The following is an 18,449-nucleotide window of genomic DNA, read 5'->3' as shown; positions in this document are numbered from 1 at the left end:
CTCTACCGCCAGGGAAATCTAAAGCACTTCTCTAAAAATGGTTCATGATTTATTCAATCACTTTGCTATTGCTGAACTTAGAAGTTAGGATGTTTCTCAATTCTAATATTATAACAAGAACTGCTCTCTGAGAAACACGAAAGTGAGAGTTAGTCGCTCAGTCATGTCCGACTCTGTGATCCTATGAACTATACCCTGCTAGTTTCCTCTGTCCATGGAATTCTCCAGGCAAGAGTACTTCCTGGAATGGGTTGCCATTTCCTTCCCCGCGGGACCTTCCCAATCCAGGTATTGAATCCTGGTCTCCTGCATTGCAGGTTATTTACTGTTTGGGTAGTTGTACATAAGTAGCTGCTCATAGCTGACTTTTTATCTTCTTCATCTTCAAAGTGGAAATTTTATTGAGTTGCAAAGAATGAACATTTTTAAGGCTCTTAAAAATAAATATTGTTAGATTATTTTATGAAAAAACTATTCTAATTTATATTTTGCCAATATTATACTACAGTGCCTATCAGACTTTGCCTTCATTAGGTTGGGGTATTCTGGTTTTTCTCGTTTTTTTTTTTTTTTGTTGTTGTTGTTGTTGTTGTTATGACTATTAGACCTCTTTATTTTGCTGAAAAACATTTGAAGTGTGAAAATGTGTGACACAATCAGCACCAGCAGCATCACGAACATCCTTAATTTATCAGGGTAAGAATTAATGTGTTTGTGTAATTTTATTATTTTTTATTCTTTTGCTGAAATTTCCTTTTTACCTATTCTTTTTCTAGATTGTGAGCCTAATGAAAATAGGAATTTCAATTTTTTAGGTATATTATTTTCGGAGGACATCTTTATCAACTCTCAACAGTTTCTGGACAACTCAGTCAGTAATGGACTAGTGTTTCTGATGAACTGAAAACAAAATAACCCACGTTCCATTATTATCATAACATCTTAAATGAAGATCAAATAGAATATATTGGCAGAAAATAAGGAGTTTTGTTTAAGTTTTTATACCAGAACTCTCTGTAAAAGTGTCATAATGCAAGTATATCTGAGAGCCAGTGGGAAGTGACAGAAGTAATTCATTACTAGTAACAAAGTTCTGAAATGTGAGGATGATTTCTTTTCATGAATTAGATCACATTCAAGGATTTTATGCCCAGAAGAGGATACTAAGAAGTTTCAAAAGATTTAGTTAAAAAAAAAAAAAAAAAAAAGACAGCAGAATCTAAAGGGACTGAATGTATTTGTCAGTTTGTAGATGGCTAATTATGGTCCTGAGATAGTTGTGGGGACCGGACGGAACAGTCTGGGGCAGTCTGACAGACTTCCAACTGTAGCAACCAATTCCTTCATCTTTGGAGTAGAACTAGTTGCTGAGTGCTTATAGCACTGGAAAATATAGGGAATCTAAAAGAGAACTGTAAATCAGGACAAGTCTGGTACCATACATTGTGGATTGCATTATCTGAGAAAAAGCTAACACAAGAAGGGTAGGTAATTGAAAAATTAAAATTTTCAGCTCTAATCATTCTTCTTTTTTGCAACAGAAAATTTCAAACATGCATGAAATATCAAGAAAATAGTGTAATAAATTCTCATCATGCCCATCAACACCTTAACATTCTTATATGTTTGACTCATAAAAAAAAGTGTGAATACATTAAAGATTTCTTTAAAATCAATCTCCCCTCTGGCATTAAGGGTATAATTGACAAATAGTATATATATTTAGATGTTCAACATGTTGACTTCATTTATATATACACTGTGAAATATTCATCACAACTGAGAGAGTCAGTTCCTAGGTAGGTTGCTAAGAAGTCCAGGGTCCCTGAGGAAGAGAAAGGGGTCTGGAGCCCTAAAGAAGAAGAAAGGGATCTGGGGCTCTCAAGGAGAAAAAGACAAACTATTTTTTCCTACATAGCTTTGTGGTAGTCAATATAACAATGTAGCTTGCTCCAGGACATGTTTCTTCTTGAAAACCTTCTGACTAATCCTGTCATCTTCCAATGTATGTTGTGGGAGTGGGTCTAGCAAAATATATAAGGCCTTGATATGACTACCTAGTCGGGGCACTCTCCATCCCCCGCCCCCATCCCCCTTCTGATGTCTATGTCAGAAGATTTCTCTGCCCCTTTTCACAGTTTAATGAAACTCTGCTACACAAAAGCTCTTGAGTGATCAAGCCTGGTCCCTGGTCCCGAAGCTAAATCTTCTGCTTCGGAGATCACAAATTTGACTCCATTCACTGTAAGCTATCATAACCAAGCCAATCAACATGTCCATTACTTCATACTTTTTCCATTTTTCTTTTTTATGTTGAGAACTACTACTCTTTAAGCAAATTAAAGGTACACAGCAATATTATCACATTGCTGTACACCAGATTTATGGAACTTACCTTTTCATCTTGCATAACTGAAGCTAAAAGCCGTCATTAATAACACCAATCTTAGCCAAGGTATATGAGAAATTGTTAAAGAATAATATATTCTTTATATCTTTATATAATTGAGTATAATTGAGTAGCAACGGAAGGTTGGAGTTTTTCTCTTAGTTCTCCATTACTGCATTCTAAAGGAGAACGTTTCAGGGAAAAACACCTGACAGTTAAGAACAGTAGTGTGAATCTTTGACAGAAATTGTCTTTTCCCATCAGCAACACCCGGCAGTCTTAGAAGGGACCATTGGCCTTCGGGGATGGTGCCCCAAACAGACTGTCTTCTCGGGATAAGTTTTAAAGTATAATTTCACAATTCACCATTGGGGGCGGCGGTTGGTATGTGAAATTGTACTGTAACTATAAAAAGGTAGGACTTGGTTTAAAGTGCCCTATTTTGTAAATCATTCCATTTGAAACTTTTTAACTGTGCTGACATCTGTTGTTTTAGTGAGACTCTAAAATGAGCAGAAATAGACTTTTAGAGTAGAATGAATATAAAAAGCATCTCTGATTTTCCAGGAGCTGTAAATCAAGGTTTTAAAAAGATGTTTGGACATATTTGAGTATTCAGATCATGAAAATAGAAATTACTGTGCTAACTGAAAGGACAGACTGATGGGAAATGGTACAACTGGTAGACTTAACCTTTAAGCAGACAGTGCTGTAAAAACTAATGGCTTTGATATTTATTGTAAGTTTTAGTACTGATCTTTTTTTCCAAAGCTTGCACACTCCTTTGGAACTGTAATAGCTTTGCAACAGAAATCCAATAGTTTCCTATAAATTAAGTGAAAAACATCCAAATAAAGGCTTTAAATATTAACAGACCAGGTAGCACCAGAAATTATGTGACTGTTATGATTATCAAAACATGTCTTAACTTTTTAGGGCAAAATTACACACTAAAAGTTCTAGCTTAAGTGTTGGCACTTGTGTGGAAAAAAAAATCACTCAGACTTCGGTGTATACCCAATAATTTTAAATTATGTGAGATGTTTTAAATTTGTGAACTCGTAATTCCTGTTTTGATGATTCAGTTTCTTGAGATGGTAATTGTATAAATTGCTATTGCTGCTTTATTTCAGTATCATGTGCCTGTAAACCATGGATTTTTCTCCCTTTGTATAAAGACATTGTAGATAATTGAATGTTTGATTATAGAAAGGTCATTAGTTTCTCGTTACACATTTTGTTAGTCTGGTTTTTGTTGCTTATCGGGTTTAATATTGTTCTTGAAAATAGTTGATGCTATGTTATGTATAACTTTTCTAATAAAAGTTGTGTTATAAGCTGTAAAAAAAAAAAAAAAAGAATAATATGGTGATCTTGTTGTAGGTACAAAAATTTTGATATTTCTTCATTTAGAGTAGAAAGGAAGAGAAACTGTTGAGCTGTTAACTAAACACTTCTGAATTGGAGCCCAAGATTTTGTTCATTCAGTCCTGCAGCCATTCATTCATTCACACAGCATATCCTAGGCACTTTTCACACACACTGTCCATGTACCAGTGAGACAACCATGCTGAACCCCAAACTTGGGTCCAAGACCTTGGACAAAGGCTATCCTTGAGCCTCATCTTTCTCATCTGTAGGATAGGGATGATACCTTCCTGAACAGGACATTGTTAGAGTTGAAACTGAGGTAAGGTCCCCAGAAATGTATTTTGTGACATATGTCACTGTTACTTATCTGTTTTGAAAGCATGATGAAAGAAATTAGGAGGCAGTTTTTCTCCCCCCAGACTCCCCTTTCCCAATCTAAGAGGGCAGCAAAAAGCTCACAGAGGTTGCCTCATAATGCAACGTGTGAGATGCCACAGGACATCTCACATGAGCTGATCATGCCTTCTGCCAGCTTTCTCCAGGCCTTCCCTGCAGCCCATGGGGAGCTTCGGAGCAGCAGAGGAGGGCAGAGCCTGAGCCTCCCCCTTCGCCTTCTGGGGGAGCCCCTGGGCTCAGAATAGGAGTTTCAGCAGAGTTTGCCGCCAGGTGGGATCCTTGGAGCTGGTTTGTTTGTGCTGTCCGGTCCGCCTACCCTCCTCCATCAAAGAGCCGGGGCCTTGCCTCCCACTTGCTTGCGGCTTCTGGAAGCTTTGTCCTGACGGCCTCTTCGTCCTGCAGCCCCACACACGGCCCTACTTCTCCCAGAGCCTTGGCAGTAGCGCAGAACCGGAGACCCGGAGGCGACCCGGGAGGTTGCGCAGTGGGGAGGTTGCGCAGTCCCGGGAGGCAGAGACCTGGCGGGCGATGGGTGCTCCATTCCCGGAAACCTGTGGTTCTCCGGGCCCGCCCAGCAGACCCCGAAGGCGAACTGGTCTCCAACATGCCCGCGGTCGCCTCCAGGAGCAGCGGGAGCCTCACCGTGGCCAGAGCAGCGCTGCGCCGCTCCACGCCCGCCCCGGCCTGCACGATGCCGCTGCTGTACCCGAAGCCCAACCCGCTGCAGAAAGCGAACCTCTGCTCGCGCCTGTTCTTCTGGTGAGCGCTCCGCGGCCGTGACACGCGGTAGTCTCGGCGCCCTCCGCTGCCCCGCTATTGGGAAACAAGTGTGAACTCTCCCAATGCTGTCCTGCACCCCCTGCACTCTGGGAAGGCGGAGCACGACTGGGCAAGGAAGTGGGGAGCAGGGGTGGGGAGGGGACCCGGTGACCTGGTGGCGGAGATACAGGGTCTCCGTGCCTTGCCGCTGGCAGCCCCTCCAGAGCCAGAAAACAGGAAGCTGGAAGGCTGCCTAGGGGGAATCACAGCCCAGAGGGAAAATGCGCTGAACACCCCGCCTCTACTCTTAACAGGCTTCCCCTGAACTGCTCAGGAATTCGCAGTTCTGAACTGAAGCGTCATACCTCCACCCCCTACCCCGTCCCCAGCCCCAAGCAAGCAGCTTATGAACAGCTTCCTTTATCTAATTAGTGCCTTAGACCGTTGTTGTTCAGTCGTTCAGTCCTGTCCAACTCTTTGCAATCCCGTGATGGCAGCACTGCCGGTCTCTGTCCCTCACCGTCTCCAGAGTTTGCCCAAGTTCATGTCCATTGCATCTGTGATGTCATCTATATATCTCACTCTCTGACACCCTCTTCTCTTGCCCTTAATCTTTCCCAGCATCAGGCCCTTTTCCAGTGAGTCATCTGCTTGCATCAGATGACCAAAATACTGGAGTTTCAGCTTCAGCATCAGTCCTTCCAAAGAATATTCAGGGTTGATTTCCTTTAAGATTGACTGGTTTGATCTCCTTGTAGTCCAAGGGACTCTCAGAAATCTTCTTCAGCATCACAGTTCGAAGGCATCAGTTCTTCAGTGCTCCACCTTCTTTGCTTCTTTCAGTAATGTCCCCACCTTTTCCCACATGCCCTGTGCGACAGTGTGTTCCAGCTCCACTGGGTTCCCTCTGCCCCCATGTCTATGACCGTGTACTTCTTTCCGTCTCCCTTTCTCCCTGTGTGACTCTCACTGTACGACCTGGTTCCTAGTTGTGGCAAATTTCACGTGGGTAAAAAAATGAAACGTTTTTTATTTAATGATTGGGAACACTATTCTTGAACACGTTTTGCTTTTGCTTGGGACACACAGTCAGGACTGGAGGATTTATTTGACCAGCCCCTTTCCTTATTGTGGATATCTCCACTTCCACCTTTGGGGATCACTCTGGGGATAGGGTCCCTGAAGCCTGTGAGGTCTTTCCCAATCTCTAGCCTTCAGAGAAGCAGTGCATGGTCTTGATGCAGGTGGTCTTGCCCAGGAATCATTTGGTCCTGAAACCACTGAAGGGTCCCTGAGCCCAGAGGAAACACACAGATGAAAAACAGCTCAGAGAGTTGCAGCTCTTAACTGAAGTGTTCCATGTGGTAGCTGGGCCACTAACTATGTGGTCCTGAACCTTTGGGCTTTAATCACACTTGGATGATTACTAGTTGTTTTATTTCTGGACCCTAACCCATTTATATTTCCCAAATTTCTAGTATTTCCTTCTTTTATGGGACAGCCCGGGGGATCTCCAGGGATTGGGAGCTCCTCTGCTTGTTTTGATGGTGGTGTATTTAGTGTGTGTAGCTTCATCTCTTGGCCATTTGGTGGCCCTTAAGGAAAGAGGAGCCTAGAAGAAGGAATGGGTGTGGTTACTGTAAATAATAATAAAGTAGGAAAAATTCTTAACTTCAGACAGGGCAAGGAACTTTCCAAACACCTTCTGTTTGTAAATTTTCAAAATGCGTGTGCCTGGAAATGGGAAGGTGAGGACTTTTCATTGATTTGGGTAGGCACCCATTTCCAGTTTTCCTGCTGGAGGGAAAGGCACTATTACCGCTTATTTTATACCTGAAGGCACTGAAGCAGGGAGGTTGAGTAAGTCGCTTACCGCCACACAGCCAGTAAGTAATGGAGCAGGATCCCAAGTCAAGCAGTCTGGCTCTGAAGACGGTGTTCCTTGTATATGTAACTGATGTCTCCAAATTGGTCTCCCGCCTTGTGCTGGGCTCTGAGCCCAGGCTAAGATTCCTTATCTTGGCTGAAGAGGTTGTTTTTCCACTCAGATTCCCACAGCCGATAACTAAATTGATGGTGAGACTGGAACAGTACAAATTTTATTCAATGATCAAAGAATGGAGAAGTGAGAGCTTAGTTTAAAAATCAGCTTCTAAACACAATTTGGGTCAAGGTAAAAACAAGGAAATTGAATCAAGAGAGGGAGGAATATTCATGACTTATCTGAGAACAAGGGTGTGGTTTGAGCCTGAATGAGGTTCAAAATGAGGCAACACTCATATTTAGTCCTTGTGTGGGTTGTTGTCATGACCATTGTCAGCTGTCATGACATGGGTGAGTATGCCATTTAGCATACTAATACATTACAGTGAATACACAAATGAGACTCAGGGTCTAGGGGAGGTTAGGTTTTTCCCCATTTTGGGCCTGAAAGTGAACGTTAGTCACACAGTTGTGGCCAACTCTTTGCGATCCCATGGAATGTAGCCCACAGATCCACTGTCTGTGGAATTCCCCAGGCAAGAGTACTGCAGTGGGTTGCCATTTCCTTCTCCAATTTTGGGCCTAGCTAGTTCTAACCGGAGAAGGCAATGGCAACCCACTCCAGTGTTCTTGCCTGGAGAATCCCAGGGATGGGGGAGCCTGGTGGGCTGCCATCTATGGGGTCGCACAGAGTCGGACACGACTGAAGTGACTTAGCAGCAGCAGCAGCAGTTCTAACCAGTTTTTATTTTTCTCTGTAACTTCCTCCTTTGAGTTGGAGACTCAGACAAAAGCAGGAAGTGAAAGTGAAAGAGTTAGTCACTCAGTTGTGTCCAACTCTTTGTGACCCCACCGACTGTAGCCTACCAGGCTCTTCTCTCCATGGGATTCTCCAGGCAAGAATACTAGAGTGGATAGCTAAAATAAATATGATTGTCACCTGCCTGAAATCCCAATTTCTCACACCCGGGTAAAGACCAGATAAAACTAATAATGCAGTTGGGGATACACAGACCAAAGAGCAGGAGAAGGAGAATAATTGTAAGGGGTCCTAAGAATGGCAGAAACCCAGGAAGCTGAGATTGCCCTTTTGATACTGTCTCAAGTTTGTTCAGTCAGGGCCCTTCTTGTTCTGAGTATTTGATCAAGTGACTTTCTCTTCATTGAATTTTTATTGGAGTACAGTAGATTTCCAATGTTGTGTTACTTTCTGCTGTACAGCAAAGTGAATCTCTTATACATATACATGTACACATACATATACACACTCTTTTTTGTATTATTTTCCTATGTAGGCCATTACAGAGTATAGAATAGAGTTCTCTGTGCTGTACAAGTAGGTCCTTCTTAGTTATATGTTTTATATGTTATAGTGTGTATATGTCAATCCCAGTGTCCCAATTTGTCCCTCCTCTCACCCCCTGGTAACCATAGGTTTTTCTTTTTTCCTTCATCTGTCACTCTAAGTCTATTTTTTTAAAGAGTTCATTTATAGCCTTTACTTACATTCCACATATAAGCGATATCATATGATATTCGTCCTTCTCTGTCTGCAAGCAGCCTTCTCTAACAGTCAGGTTGCATCTATTTGACCACTCATGTTAACATAGAAACAACAGGAAATAGTTGCAAGGGCACAAAGTCCTCCTTGATCAGCCAGCAAGTAAACAGGAGCTATGCAGTGGTCAAGTGTCATGCGGACCAGAAGCCCAGAGAAGATGTCATCTTTCTAAAGTTAGAGCTGGGTTCTTTAGTTGCCCAGGCCAATGTTCAGGTGCTTTTATTTAAAATAATGTTGGCTTTATAAATTGCTTCTCGTGCTAGGCTCACCAAGGATGCTACAAGGGCGACAACTCCTTCCATTACCAGTCCAGTCCAGCTCCCTCCTGACTAGATGAATGGCTCCATTTAGATGGGAGGTGGGGTGAGTGTAATTAAAATCTGAATGTGACCTGGATCGGGGTGTGCACCTTATATAGCCCAGTATCCACTAGTAGAGTTCTCTTGGAGACAGTTGATGGCCCAACATGGGTGGTCCTTGCCCCAGGGGCCTCGGGGCCCCTCAGGGGCTCACTGTCTTTGGGTTTTCTTGAGTCATGTTTAGACTAACGGTGGTGCCCTTCCATCCAGGATACTGCCTCCATAGACCAGACCCCTCCAGGTCTGGTATGATCCTGTTCCCAGAGCCCTTGGGCATGGTCTGAATCTAGAGTCAGCCATGCCTGGAGGTGGAGGGCTCGTCAGAAAGATTGGTTGGGCCCCAAGAAAACAGTGATTTGACTAACACATACACCTTTGCTGGGGTGGGGTGGCAATGGGTGTAACCTTGATATCCCTGGGCAGAAGCCTGGGCGTAAAGGAACTGAACTGTAGGTTGGTGATGTTGTCAGCTGTTAGTGGAGTTTCCTGGAAGTATAGGGGGTATATTTATTCCCTGATCGAGGCTGAAGGTGGCAGACCCCACTGCTGCTGCTGCTGCTGCTAAGTCGATTCAGTCGTGTCCGACTCTGTGCGACCTCATAGACAGCAGCCCACCAGGCTCCCCCGTCCCTGGGATTCTCCAGGCAAGAACACTGGAGTGGGTTGCCATTTCCTTCTCCAATGCATGAAAGTGAAAAATGAAAGTGAAGTCGCTCAGTCGTGTCCAACTCTTAGCGACCCCATGGACTGCAGCCTACCAGGCTCCTCTGTCCATGGGATTCTCCAGGCAAGAGTACTGGAGTGGGGTGCCATTGCCTTCTCTGGGCAGACCCCACAGTCAGTAAAATTTCAGCCCTTATGAAAGTCTTGTGTTACATTTGAAAAGAAATTAATCTGCCAGGAAGTGATAATGAAACATGAAACCTGAGTTCTATTCACAGAGCCAAAGAATGAATTCTGGGAACTTGGAAACACACAGGCAAAGTTTATTTTAGAAGACAGAGATACAAAGTCCTCAGCATAGACACTGAGAGGGGGTGAAGAGCCCCCAAAAGGCAAGGATTATAGCAGTTTTATATCTTTTAGTATTGACCTGTATGTTTTTGGTTGACTCATGAGTTTAATATACGCGATTTTTGACCAATTAATTTAAACGTCACAATGTCCAGTTTGTCAATTTTATGGCTTTCTTGGATCCCCCAGTTTCTCAGTTTCTCTAGACATTGCAACGCCATCCCTCAACCCTTTCTCAAGACCCCAGACCATTATTTAGGGACCAAATGTATGTTTTAAGAGCTAATGGTTTTCTTGGAGTTAGGGTTTTTTTGTTTTTTGTTTTTTCCCCTTGATAAACTGGACAGCAGTTAGTGATTGTCTTTTCCTGGATCTGAATGCTTTATGACCTTCCAGACCAGGGAGGCATTCCTCTGAATGACTGGAAATTGGAACAAAGAGTGAGATGCCTACTTGAGAAGAGAAAAATTGAAATTAAAAAAGGGATTAAAAATTGAAATTAAAAGAAGTCTTACACTGTCTAGCAATTTCTGCTTTAATTATAGGGAGGACGATAAGAAAAATCAACATATGAAGTTTAGTTGGAAAGATGTTACTTATCTTTAGGACATCTTCAGAAGGTCAGGGTCAGAAAGAGGCTCTTGTGAGGGGAGTCTGACAGGGCCGTAAGGAGGTCAGGGTCCAGAGCCTGTTGGACTCAGTGTGTTGTATTGTAACGTGATCCCCTGCAAAATTTCATTTGTGTTATTAGTTGAACTAAGGAGGTCTTGGGTCGTGCTTCCCTGGTGGCTCAGAGGTTAAAGCATCTGCCTACAATGCGGGAGACCTGGGTTTGATCCCTGAGTTGGTAAGATTCCCTGGAGAAGGAAATGGCAACCCACTCCAGTATTCTTGCCTGGACAATCACATGGACAGAGGCTACAGTCCACGGGGTCGCAAAGAGTTGGACACGACTGAGCGACTTCACTTTCACTTTCAAGGAGGTCTTGAGACCACAAGGTCACATTTTATGTGAATATGACTGGAGGCATTCTTGAGTCTGGTGGGCTTCCCTGGTGGCTCAGTGGTAAAGAATCCACCTGCCATTGCAGGAGACACAGGTTCGATCCCTGAGCCAAGAAGATCCTCTGGAGGAGAAAATGGCAACCCACTCCAGTATCCTTGCCTGGGAAATCTCATGAACAGAGGAGCCTGGAGGGCTGCAATCCATGGGGTCACAAAACCAGTCAGACACGACTTAGCCACTAAACAACAACAGCAAAATCCTTGAGTCTAATACAGTTCAGAAAATTTAAGTGCTTGGTAATACAGGAATGCATCTACAGCCTTATCCACAATGGTCATTCAGCTCTATTCTGTGCTCCCGAACCAAGGGAACTGTATTTTGATTTCTAAATGTATTTTTCTTAATAATTAAAGTAGATGTACAATGTATGTTCAGTAGAACACAAACAGGGTATTTTAGTTAAGTTATATTGTGTGTAAGCCAGAGTGACTTGCTGCTAAGTCACTTCAGTCGTGTCTGACTCTGTGCGACCCCATAGACGGCAGCCCACCAGGCTCCCCCATCCCTGGGATTCTCCAGGCAAGATCACTGGAGTGGGTTGCCATTTCCTTCTCCAATGCATGAAAGTGAAAAGTGAAAGTGAAGTCGCTCAGTCGTGTCTGACCCTCAGTGACCCCATGGACTGCAGTCTTCCAGGCTCCTCCGTCCATGGGATTTTCCAGGTAAGAGTACTGGAGTGGGGTGCCATTGCCTTCTCCACCAGAGTGACTTACCGACACCCTAATATGTGTGTTTATATGTTTGTAAGCATATGTCTAATTTTCTCCCTACCTCTTTGTATATTTAAAATGTAGTTTTTTAAAAAACAATATCCATGAATGTAGGATAATAATTAGACAAAGATGTGTAATTTGGATATATGTCACTTTCCTTTTAATTTTTAACAGGTGGCTAAACCCCTTGTTTAAAATTGGTCACAAACGGAAATTAGAAGCAAATGACATGTACTCAGTGCTTCCAGAAGATCGCTCCCAGCACCTCGGAGAAGAGCTGCAAGGGTAAGCCCAGGCAGGAGGGAGAAGGGGAGGGAGAGTGAGAATTTCCACGTGTGGCTAAAGGTGTAGCCAGAGCTTTGCCTTCCTCTGGGGTCTTCTGAGCCTCCTTCCCTGACACTGAACTGTCAGCCCTTCATGCTGATCCCAGGCTTAGCCCACTTTGGAGGTTGGGGGAGCCTGTATTCCCTGTGTGAGTGGATGTGGAGGGAGCCCACAGCCATGGCCCTGGAGACCTAGCTCTGTCCCAAGAGATGGGGTCCATGGAGGACAGTGTCTGCCCTTCTGAACTGCTCATGACCTGTGAGTTCAGCAAAGCTTAGCAGGAACTTGTTTCTAGAATCTGGGACTTTTCTCTGAAGACCTGGTCTGGTGCTTTTCCTGGTGCTTCAGTGTCTGCACCGCTCATCTTTCAGGAGCCTGCGAGCAGTTAGCCAGCATCTATGGGCAGCCACGGAGCACCCTGTAGTGAAGACTTATCCTCTGCTCTGTCCCTCCCCTGTTTTCCTGCGGCAGGGCTGTTCCTCACTGTGCTTTGTCTCTCTTCACAGGTACTGGGATCAAGAAGTGTTGAGAGCCCAGAAAGATGCACGGGAGCCTTCTTTAATGAAAGCAATCATAAAGTGCTACGGGAAATCCTACTTAGTTTGGGGAATGTTAACATTTCTTGAGGTAAAAGCTTTTCCATACAGTGCTTTGCATTTCAGTGTATGTGAGTCAGTCCTCAGATGGATGGACTGAGGCGGGGAGAGGACAGTGGTTTAAGGTCCAAGAGTAAATCTCATCTAGGAATCATGATGTAGATCAGCGGTTGCATTTCTCTTTAGGACAGACAGGTGCTTAAAAGACTTGACCTCTGGGGATTAATGATCAAAACATAGTGTAATGGAAAGATAGCACCGGAAAGGAAAGATATTTTATACCATGTTAGGATGTTCTTGGTGCTCAGTATAAATGCTGAGTGATCCTGGACCAAAAGAATATCTTACAACCTCAGGGAATATGTGTCCTGTGGTTTGGAGGAAGTAAACTTCAGAGGTCAGAGATGAGAAGATGGCAACAAATGTAACAGATTCCAAAACAAAGCCCAGAAGCAGAGTTTTAACAAAGCATTGGGACAGTAATTTGAAGTACAGGATTTATGTGGCAACAACAGAACTATGCTCAGCAACATGGAACTGAACATTATTTTTCATACAAAGTTAAAAGCACATTATATTTCTTTCCTGACCACTTGCCCAGTCCCCATCTCTTTGAGAGAGACAAGCTTCATCATAATTATTTCATCTGATTGATGACTGTCATTTGTAACTTTATTGCTGCTTCTGTCTCGGGTATTCCTTTGGAAAAGGTGTATGGATTCATTACATATTCTAATGTATTGCCTGTAGATTGTAAGATAAAGTCAAACACATATCTTCTTATACTTTTTAAATTGACCTGCCCTTATACTTAGAAATGTCTCTTAATAGTAGGCTTCCCTGGTGCTCAGAAGAATCTGCCTGCAATGCAGGAGATCCATGTTCAGTCCCTGGGTCAGGAAGGTACCCTGGAGAAGGAAATGGCAATCCACTCCAGTATTTTTTCCTGAAGAATTCCATGAACAGAGGATCCTGGCATGCTCCAGTTCAGGGGATCGCAAAGAGTTGGACACGACTGAGCAACTATTACTCACTCAAACTTGGAGTCCAGTCCAGAATAATGTAAGACATTTTACAGGTGCTCAGCAAGTAATTGTTGACTTTTCCGGGTCACATCTGATAAATGCTTTCTAAGAAAGGATCATCCTGTTCCTGTGGAACAGAACCTGGGGCCTTGCATCTGGGCTGGAGCTGCCAGAGCGTCCAAGAGCTCTTCCCTGGGGTGTCCCTGGCACACCCTTCCCTAGGGTGCCCCCTCCTCATAGGCCAGGTCATCCAGGCCAGACCCCTACGTGGGAGAAGCTTCAACTTCACCATGAATTCTGTGCACCCTCCATGCTGGTTTCCATCCTGGCTGTGGGGGTGGTTTGCTGGTTGAAGGGGGATCTTGGTAGCCTGGCATTGGCAGAGGGTGGAGGAGAGGATGTGCAGGGAAAACTAAAGACAGAAAGCTGTGAACTCAGTAACCTCCATGACCCTGAAGATCCTGGGTCAAGATCCCCCAGAGGACAATCCACCTGGGGACACAGTGCTGTCAGCCCCCTGTTCTGGCTGAGCCTGCTGGGGGTTTGCTGCAGGCCCTCCTGGGTGGCTCGTGCTCTCCATGGTCCCTTAGCGCTGCCTTAGGGGCACGGGCAGTCTGTGAGTGTGTGAGAGCAGGAGGGATGGAAGATGCAGCTGCTGTAAAAGGGGTGTTTTAGGTGGAGAAGGTGGTGAGCTGTCCTCAGTCCATCGTGTTGGGGGTGAGGTGGGTGGGCCAGGTGGTTTACAGGCGGGTGGCATGGCTCTTGTTTAAAGGCTGTGCTGTGCTGAAGGGCACTGCAGGCAGTGGGCAGCTGGGCAGGTGAAGTCCACCCCACACAACTGGAGAGAGAGAATCTGTCAGCTCCCAGGTTACTGGATGGTCCTGGGGGATGGAGTTCTCATTGATGAGAGAAGTGGATTGGGCATTGTGCCAGAGGGTGGGACAGGTATGTGGGGCAGGGTGCCACCTTAGAGAGGGCAATGACCATCTAGCTACTGCAGTGCCTTGTGAAGGGCAGGGGGTGGGAGAGGGAGCAGGAGCCCGTCAGGCTGCCCCAGCCCTTCTTTGTCCTGTGTGCAGCTGTCCCAGTCATGGAATTTCCACATAGTCACAGTAAGTCTGTTTGAAATACACAGTTGGCATGCTGGTGTGGCCTGTTTGTACAGGATTTCCTGACCTCACACAGCAGCGCTCTCATGAATTCTGTTTATCAGGAAACCCTGGGGCCTTGGTGTCTGCCTGTGGCTCATGCCAGGTGCCTGGTTGGACGAGTGGTCTCCAGGTTTAATGTCTGATCATATCCTGGAGCAGGTCTTTCTCTGCTGCCCCTGGTTCTCTAGTTTCTCTTTGGTACTGGATGCTAAAGAAGCTTAAAGTCAAGTGGGTCTCAAAGCATAGACCATGTGGCTGGGTTTGAACTGAGCTGCTGGTTTTTCTTGCTGTCCTGGGCTGTTGGCTCCTTGGGTGGGGTCGCTAAGCCTTGGATGGATTCCATCCTAATATGAGCTTTGGTTCTTGGCTACGGCAGCTCATGGGAGAAGCAGACATAGAGAGAGAGCCTGCAGGATCTGGAGTTCTTCCTGAGAGCGAATCTGCCCCACTGTGGTGCTGGGAGTGTTGGTTTCAAAGTTGTCCAGCCCCTGGAATACATCCTACTGAAAGTGAAAGTGTTAGTTGCTCAGTCGTGTCCGACTCTTTACTACCCCATGGACTGTAGCCTGCCAGGCTCCTCTGCCCATGGAATTCTCCAGGCAAGAATACTGGAGTGGGTTACTTCTCCAGAGGATCTTCTTTTTTTTAAATTTTATTTTATTTTTAAACTTTACATAATTGTATTAGTTTTGCCAAATATCAAAATGAATCCGTCACAGGTATACATGTGTTCCCCATCCTGAACCCTCCTCCCTCCTCCCTCCCCATACCATCCCTCTTGACCCGGGTGTCAAACCCGGGTTTCCTGAATTAGAGGCAGACTGTTTACCATCTGAGCCACCTGAGGGTCCATAAAGGTCCCTAGGGGCTGCATAAGGTACAAGTGATAGAGCTCCAGCCTCTCTTTTAGGAGATTGGTTTTTGGGTGGTCATGGTGGAGAAGTGGGGAGTAGAGGACCTTGAATGTAGGGGCTCATCTGTGTGGTAGTACTGCTAGTACTAGTAGCAGTGCTACTTAGTTAAATAACTGATTTTATGAAGCAACTTCCCATGTTGTGATCTATCTGTACTGCTTGTTGGTCTTTGTATTTTAGACAGTGGAAAATGTAAATTCAACCCAGAAGTCTGTAAAACACAAACGTGTTTCCTTGGTGACCTCCAGCCCTCTTTCAATTCCTTGGGTGCACAGCATGCCCCGTGGATCATCCATGGTCCCAAGCAGTGTGTTCCTTCCACCCACAGCACGAGCAGGGCCTCCCAGGTACTCCTGGCGGCACCAGTGGGAAAAAAACAGGATGACGCCAGTAGGGTGAGGCTTTTAGGTTTCAGGATTTTGAGATTCAAAAACCTCTGTCCTATGAGAAGTGAGGAGTATCTCTACTCCTCAGAGAAACAAGTACCAGGCTGTGGAGCACTTGCTGGTCACCCCTAATTAGAACAGAACAGCCAGAGAGCTCCCAGCACTCCTGGCCCCTGTGTGCACCTCCACGGGTACTGAGGGTGGAGAGGACAGGTCTCTGCCTGCCTGGGTCCCTCAGGATGGAGAGGAGGAGCCTGAAGCCTCTGCCTGGGCCTGAGTCACAGAGACCACCTCCCCAAGTCATTAGCACTTCTCTCTGAGAGGTGAGGTCTCCACTGCTGGTGTGTAAGTGGGGTGACCTCAGAGAGCCAGAGTGGGTTCACCCAGTCCCTTCCTCTGAGAGGGGAGGAGTGGCTGGGAGTTATGTCCTTTTCCCAGGACCCTAAAAAGTGGCTTGGTCTTGTCTGGTCACTTGTCCTTTGTCTGAGGCCACTTTTACTGATGGTCTCTGGTCCAGGTGGAGGTTGGGAAGCACATGTTTGTGTAAATCTTCACTTTGGAGCTCAGCTGATGGGCAGGAAGTAAACAGAATCCTCTGTTTCCCACAGTGGGCTTTATGCCTCAACTCACAGCTTTTTCCCCAGGAGCTGAGTGGTCTTTGCATTTATTTCCAGTCCTTTCTTCCATGTGTCCCTTACTTTGCTCAACCCAGGAGGCTGAAGAGTGGCTGCTGGTGGCAAAGATACTGTGGGCTGAGAGCAACCACTGAGGACCACACAGCAAGGGAAAGGAGGAGGGGGCCTTGAGCCAAGTGGACGGGGACCTGCAGAGCAGACCTGCTGTGTGCCCTGCTGGTTCCTGAGAGCATCGTGTTAGCCCTTAGGTGTCAGTAATAGCCACCGTGATGACCTTGAGTTACAAATGAGGGTGATGCTTTTCAATCCATTTTCTTTTCTTTTTCTAAGTATATGTAAGATTTTATTGCAAAATTAAAAGAATTTTTTAATTGAAGTATGATTGGCTTACAAAGTTTTATTAGTTTCTGGTATACATCATTAGTGATTTAATATTTGATATAGTACATAGTAATTTTAGTTACCAACTGTCACCATAAAAACTTCAGTTCAATTCAGTCACTCAGTTGTGTCCGACTTTTGCAACCCCATGAACTGCAGCATGTGAGGCCTCCCTGTCTATCACCAACTCCCAGAGTTCACCCAAACTCATGTCCATCAAGTTGGTGATGCTATCCAGCCATCTCATCCTCTGTCATCCCCTTCTCCTCCTGCCCTCAATCTATCCCAGCATCAGTCTTTTCCAGTGAGTCAACTCTTCGCATGAGGTGGCCAAAGTATGGGAGTTTCAGCTTCAGCATCAGTCCTTCCAAAGAACACCTAGGACTGATCTCCTTTAGAATGGACTGGTTGGATCTCCTTGCAGTCCAAGGGACTCTCAAGAGTCTTCTCCAACACCACAGTTCAAAAGCATCAATTATTCGGCACTCAGCTTTCTTCACAGTCCAACTCTCACATCCATACATGACTACTGGAAAAACCATAGCCTTGACTAGATGGACCTTTGTTGACAAAGTAATGTCTCTGCTTTTTAATATGCCTTCTAGGTTGGACATAACCTTCCTTCCAAATAAGCATCTTTTAATTTCATGGCTGCAGTCACCATCTGCAGTGATTTTGGAGCCCCCCAAAAATAAAGTCTGACACTGTTTCCACTGTTTCCCCATCTATTTCCCATGAAGTGATGGGACCGGATGCCATGATCTAGTCTTCTGAATGTTGAGCTTTAAGCCAACTTTTTCACTCTCCTCTTTAACTTTCATCAAGAGGCTGTTTAGTTGTTCTTCACTTTCTGCCATAAGGGTGATGTCATCTGCATACCTGAGGTTATTGATATTTCTCCCGGAAATCTTGATTCCAGCTTGTGTTTCTTCCAGCCCAGCATTTCTCATGATGTATTCTGCATATAAGTTAAATAAGCAGGATGACAATATACAGCCTTGACGTACTCCTTTTCCAATTTGGAAACAGTCTGTTGTTCCATGTCCAGTTATAACTGTTGCTTCCTGACCTGTGTATGGGTTTCTCAAGAGGCAGGTCAGGTGGTCTGATATTCCCATCTCTTTCAGAATTTTCCAGTTTGTTGTTATTTTTCTTGCATGTCTCTTTTCCCCCATCATCTATTCTCTTTGTCCAATGTCTAAGCCCAATTCTCAATGATATCAACATAATTATTCATTTGTTGTACCTTATAAAGTGACTTTTGAGACCAATCTAATATTTTTTATTTTTTTTTTGGAGTTCATACTGTGTTCATTTGGGTGTATCACGCAGCGAATGTGTTTTTAAATTATTTTGTTTCAAATCACTTTTGATAGTTCTTTTTTGTATGGCTCTGCAAACCAACAGGATGGGTGTATATATTTAG

General features: G+C 44.7%; 1 protein-coding gene across 2 annotated transcripts; it reads left to right on the top strand.

The window, feature by feature from the left end:
• Positions 1-4,540: 4,540 nt before the first annotated feature.
• On the top strand, positions 4,541-16,991 carry LOC113888440 (multidrug resistance-associated protein 4-like). Of its 2 annotated transcripts, XM_027535571.1 has the most exons (4): positions 4,541-4,915; positions 11,786-11,896; positions 12,442-12,562; positions 16,720-16,991. In XM_027535571.1, exons 1-4 carry the CDS (start codon positions 4,761-4,763, stop codon positions 16,774-16,776), a joined length of 444 nt encoding a protein of 147 aa, XP_027391372.1. In that variant the 5' UTR covers positions 4,541-4,760; the 3' UTR covers positions 16,777-16,991. The 2 variants fall into 2 exon arrangements, with proteins under 2 accessions (XP_027391372.1, XP_027391371.1); XM_027535570.1 differs by lacking the exon at positions 16,720-16,991 and having other exon boundaries at positions 12,442-13,185.
• The last annotated feature ends 1,458 nt before the right edge of the window (positions 16,992-18,449 follow it).

Source organism: Bos indicus x Bos taurus, unplaced genomic scaffold, assembly GCF_003369695.1.
Source record: "Bos indicus x Bos taurus breed Angus x Brahman F1 hybrid unplaced genomic scaffold, Bos_hybrid_MaternalHap_v2.0 SuperScaffold_100135, whole genome shotgun sequence".
In the NCBI taxonomy this organism is placed as follows: Eukaryota; Metazoa; Chordata; class Mammalia; order Artiodactyla; family Bovidae; genus Bos; species Bos indicus x Bos taurus.
Note: the sequence above shows the minus strand (reverse complement) of the source record. Positions and strands in the feature narration are given on the sequence as shown.